Source organism: Manacus vitellinus, unplaced genomic scaffold (assembly GCF_001715985.3).
Source record: "Manacus vitellinus isolate BGI_N305 unplaced genomic scaffold, ASM171598v3 ctg7180002433602_pilon, whole genome shotgun sequence".
Lineage (NCBI taxonomy): Eukaryota > Metazoa > Chordata > Aves > Passeriformes > Pipridae > Manacus > Manacus vitellinus.
The window spans coordinates 1-4,537 of record NW_021938498.1 but is presented as its reverse complement, the minus strand read 5'-3'; the positions used below and the strand labels follow the sequence as shown (position 1 = coordinate 4,537).

The following is a 4,537-nucleotide window of genomic DNA, read 5'->3' as shown; positions in this document are numbered from 1 at the left end:
CTCCATCCCCAGGGTGATAGAGATGTCTGTCCATATCTATCTCCAAGGTTAGTGTGTAAATGTGTGGTGTTAGAAAAGCAGGCTAAGTTGTGGGCTGGTTGTAGAAGGAGAAGGAAGCCCAGAGGCCAGTGCAAGCAGGCAGCCCTGAGCTTGCACATCATCTGCACTCTCTGCAGGTTCCTGTCCTTGAGCACAGGCCCTGAGGTGACCTTGATAATAAGTGCAAGGCAGAGGTGCTGCTGAGAAAGGAGAGCCCTGTGGTGGGGAAGACAAGAAACTGTGAGTGCCCTGAGAAGGTGCTGTGTCCATCCCCTGTGTGCCAGGTGAGCTGGGGCTTTGCTGCAGAGCTGCGGGCGCTGATTTGAGGGTCTCCAAGTGCTGAGATGGTGGGCACCCAGGAACACAAACTGTGCCTGGCCACGGAGCCTGCAAGGAGGAGCAGAGACAGCCGTGGCAGTGTGGGGGGCCAGGTTGTCCCTGTGCCTTCCCCTGCAGGCCCTGGCTGTCCCTGCTGGGCCCCTGTCCATCCCCATCAGGTCCCTGCACAATCTCCTCTCCAGAGCTTGACTCACTGCAGACTTTGCAGGGAAATCTGTGCTGGCAGCTGCATCCTGAGCCTAAGGGCAGTTTGTATCCTCGAGTGCTGATCTATCCTGGGGACCCAAGGGATTCTCTGCCATTCCATCTATGCAGCAGGAGTCACCCTCCTGCCCTTGACTCCCTGCAGAGGAACAAGTGCCATGTCTCTGTTTGGGAGAAGCCAGATGCTGCCCCTGGGCCATCAGAAGTGGTGCTGAAGCCTCTTTCAGCCCAACCCCGGGTGCAGTTTTCTCATCCCCTCACTGAGTTCCCACTCCCCCAGCCGGCACTGACCAACCAGGTCGTTTGGCACCCGTGGTTTGGTGGTTTGGAGAAACAGCCTTGAACTGGCAGGGGGCCAGAGAACCTCCAGTAACAGCCCTGGAAAGTTTTAAATGACACTACATTAATACAGCTTTTGATTAGAATGTAGCAACTCAATCAAGTGCTCATGAAATGACCTCACTTCCATCATCCTCCCAATTAAACACATTTTTTTGGGCTGAATCTGCTTAAATCTCAGTGGTTTGGGTTTTTCTGGACTGAATCTTGGTGTTTTGGAGGTTTTTATGGTCACAGGATGCCCGGTGAGCTCTAGAGATGGACTTGGGCAGGAGGAACCCCCAAGCCAACGCGCTCAGCCCTTGTTTTCCCCCCCATCAGGATTTGTCCTTCCCAAAGCTTGGGCGGATGGAGGAGGAGGCTGCGAGGAAGAGGAAGATGCCTTGGGCCCCCCAGGCAGGTGAGGAGGAAGTCAGTGTCCCTTTGGGCGGGTGTTGTGCTGGCTCTGTCAGCCCAGCATGGCCCCGGCTGCAGGACAACCCCGCTGGCGCCGCCGTCCTGCCGGGGCCGGAGTTGGGGGGATGTCCTTGGCCTTCCCTGTGGGCCGGAGGCAAATCCCCTGCCTGTCCTTCTTGCTTCCTGCCCCAGGCCCCGAGCTGAGGACGGAGAGCGCGGAGGACAAATCCCCCCGTGAGACCCTGGTGGGAGAGGCCGTTTTGAAGGGCTCCCCGGCGCAGGAAGGCAGCGGGGAGGAAAAGGGCCGGAGATCCCCCCGCAGGAGGGGCTCCAAAGCCAGCCCAGGGTGCTCTGAGGAGGAAAGAACCAGCCTGTGCCGGGAAGGCGGCCAGAGCTTGAGCAAGAACTTAAAGGTCGTTGTCCCAAGGCAACATCCCACTAGAAAGGAAGCCTTCAGGTGCTTGGAATGTGGGAAGAGTTTCAGGAACAACAGCCACCTGATCCGACACCAGCAGATCCACACAAGGAAGCGGCCCTACACGTGTGCGGAATGTGGGAAGAGCTTCAGAGACAACTCTGATCTCCTCAGCCACCAGCGCATCCACACTGGAGAACGGCCCTACACATGTGAGGAATGTGGGAAGAGCTTCAGTGACAGCTCCAACCTCCGCACCCACCAGCACATCCACACTGGAGAACAGCCCTACACGTGTGGGAAATGTGGGAAGAGCTTCAGGCAGAGCTCCACCCTCCGCTCCCACCAGCGCATCCACACCGGGGAACGGCCCTACAAGTGCTTGGAATGTGGGAAGAGGTTTATGACCAGCTCCAATCTCTACACGCATGAGCAGACACACACGGATGAGAGGCTCTTCCGCTGCACCGACTGCGGGAAGGGCTTCAACCGGAACTGCACCCTCGTCAGGCACCGGCGCATCCACACCGGGGAGAGGCCCTACAAGTGTGGGGAGTGTGGGAAGAGCTTTGCCCAGAGCTCTACCTTGACCTCACACCAACGGACCCACCGGTAAAGGGAAGCCCTACCAGTGCCAATATATTCTGTGAGTGCAGGGCTTGAGGTGTGTGGGATTGTGTGGACACAGAGGAAGAACTAACATTCAGAAACATATCTGCTTCCCTGTCTCAATTAATAAACCCCAGAGTTTGACACATTAATAATATCCATAGCAATTGTGATTTGACTGTATATTGTGACCTGCATATGCACATGTGAGCATAAGGACATACGAAACAGGTGTTGTAGTTTCTGCAGTTCTTGTGTTATGGGTGAGGGGAGAGAGGATTCGAGCTAAAAATTGTCTGAACATTTTGAGAGTGCAGAGACATCTGTCTGACCATCACTAGGTGTGCTTTGATTTGAAGGCAGAGCATGTTAAAGAATGCAATAACTTAAAACCAGCTGCAATCTTGAATGTTTGCTCTTTTATCAAAAACAATAGCACTAATAATTACTAATAGTTAATGAGCTAACATGCAATTAATGTATCTGCTCCTTTTGACATATGTGTCAGTTTAATAATTTTAAATGAATCAGAGCATTCATAACAGGAAATCTTCCTCAACCTCTGATTAAAATGTAACGTTGACTAAAGGATTATAGAGGGGACTTAATTTTACTGACTGTTTTAACAGTTGTCACAGCTGTTGGAAGAAGGAAAGGCAATTGAAACACTCCAAAAAGGGGTGGGGGGGCAGAATGAGAGTAGTTTAATAAATGTAAACATGGTCTCTGAATGCCACACATAAAACATTGAGCAGATCTGTAACTCCAGGAAGCTGCTGTACACTGTGTACGTTTGCCTTTTGTGGCTCACTGTGTTTTATTAATTTGAACACTGAGCATTTTCCCTCCTTTCTCCATTTAAAAATGTGCAGCAGCGTTTAAATGTGGAACAAATTCAACTGTTCATGTGCCTGGAGTTTCATCTTAGAATGCAGCTGATAGAACACTCAGCTGACAGGAAATAAAGGCTGTGTGAAATGACTGTAACATTTCAAAAGTGGACACAGGTGTCACATCCTGTGAATGCTGCAGTGCAGTGAGGGTTGGTGTACATATTTTATGTTTTTCTAACTGTTCTCATGTTGTGATGTGGGAATGGTGTGTGGAGTTCCCCTGCGAGTCTGTCTGGGTTATGTCTGTGCAGGGATGAACAGGAGTGTGTGTGTAGATTCCCATGCCTCTGTGTGTGTGTGTGTGCAGGGGGATTCTGTGCTAAACTCGTTGAGCTACGAGGGGTAGAAAGGACCCCCTTGCTTTCTAAATTCCTTCTCAGAGAGGAGCCTGGGGGTGGCTGGATCCAATCTCAGACTCAGATTTTGGTTTCAGTTGAAGGAATTATAGAGGTGTGATTCAATCACTTTGTCCTGCAGGTTTTAGTGATGGCAAATCAGAAATATTTCGATAAAAACAATGATTTATTATGACAAATGAACAAAAAATTGATCAGAAAAGTGAACAGATGAAAGACCTTAAAGAGAATTATTTACTTCAAATTATAAAAGCCAAAAACCCCTAGTTGTATAGTGTAAGATAGGACAGTGGAGTCTATCAAAGTAACTCTATTAAAGCAATTGGATCAAAGCCATCAAAAAGAAACAATCCTGAAGCAGAGATTGAGGTAACTCACCCCATAATGACAGGGGGTAATTCTTTTTTCTTCCACCCAAACCCTGGGCAGTGACCATGAAGAGCTGTTCCTGCTTCATGGCAGAAGCTCCACACACTTCAAGGAAGTCTGTGGAAGAATCTGCCCCATGACAGTTGGACGGGGCTTTTATAGTTATCAAGGGTTTGACTGCCAGACATATTTGCAGGCCAGGGAGCAGCTTATCTGTCAAATCCTGCTTCAGAAAGCAGAAAGTGTGTGTTTGAAGTTTCATGAAGCATTTTGGGTTTAGTATAATTCAACATTAAAAACAGCACCTTGGCACCAGCAGTAACTCATCAGAGTGTGCATTGTTTGCATTCTCTGACCATTGTTTAGGTATTGTCAGAGCAGAGCATCCTGCCAGAAATGGCCCCTTGATTCCATGAGGTTGCAAAAATTCTCAGGGTTCCTTTGGTTCCATGGGGCCCTGCAGTGTCCCAATGGCTCCTTGATTCCAGGATGTTCCAAAACATCCCAGGGTTCCCTTGGCTCCCAGAGGCTCCCCAGTGTCCCACCGGCCCCTGGATTCCAGCAGGCCCTGCAGTGTC

The 4,537-nt window shown here is 50.2% G+C and overlaps 1 protein-coding gene across 1 annotated transcript; it reads left to right on the top strand.

Annotated features, from left to right (window-relative positions):
• Positions 1-1,532: 1,532 nt before the first annotated feature.
• LOC115307263 (gastrula zinc finger protein XlCGF7.1-like) lies at positions 1,533-2,717 on the top strand (the record flags this gene model as incomplete). The annotated part of the gene is made up of 1 exon (XM_029958492.1): positions 1,533-2,717. A coding segment is annotated over one exon (816 nt), but the record flags the coding sequence as incomplete, so codon positions are not given.
• Between the last annotated feature and the right edge of the window lie 1,820 nt (positions 2,718-4,537).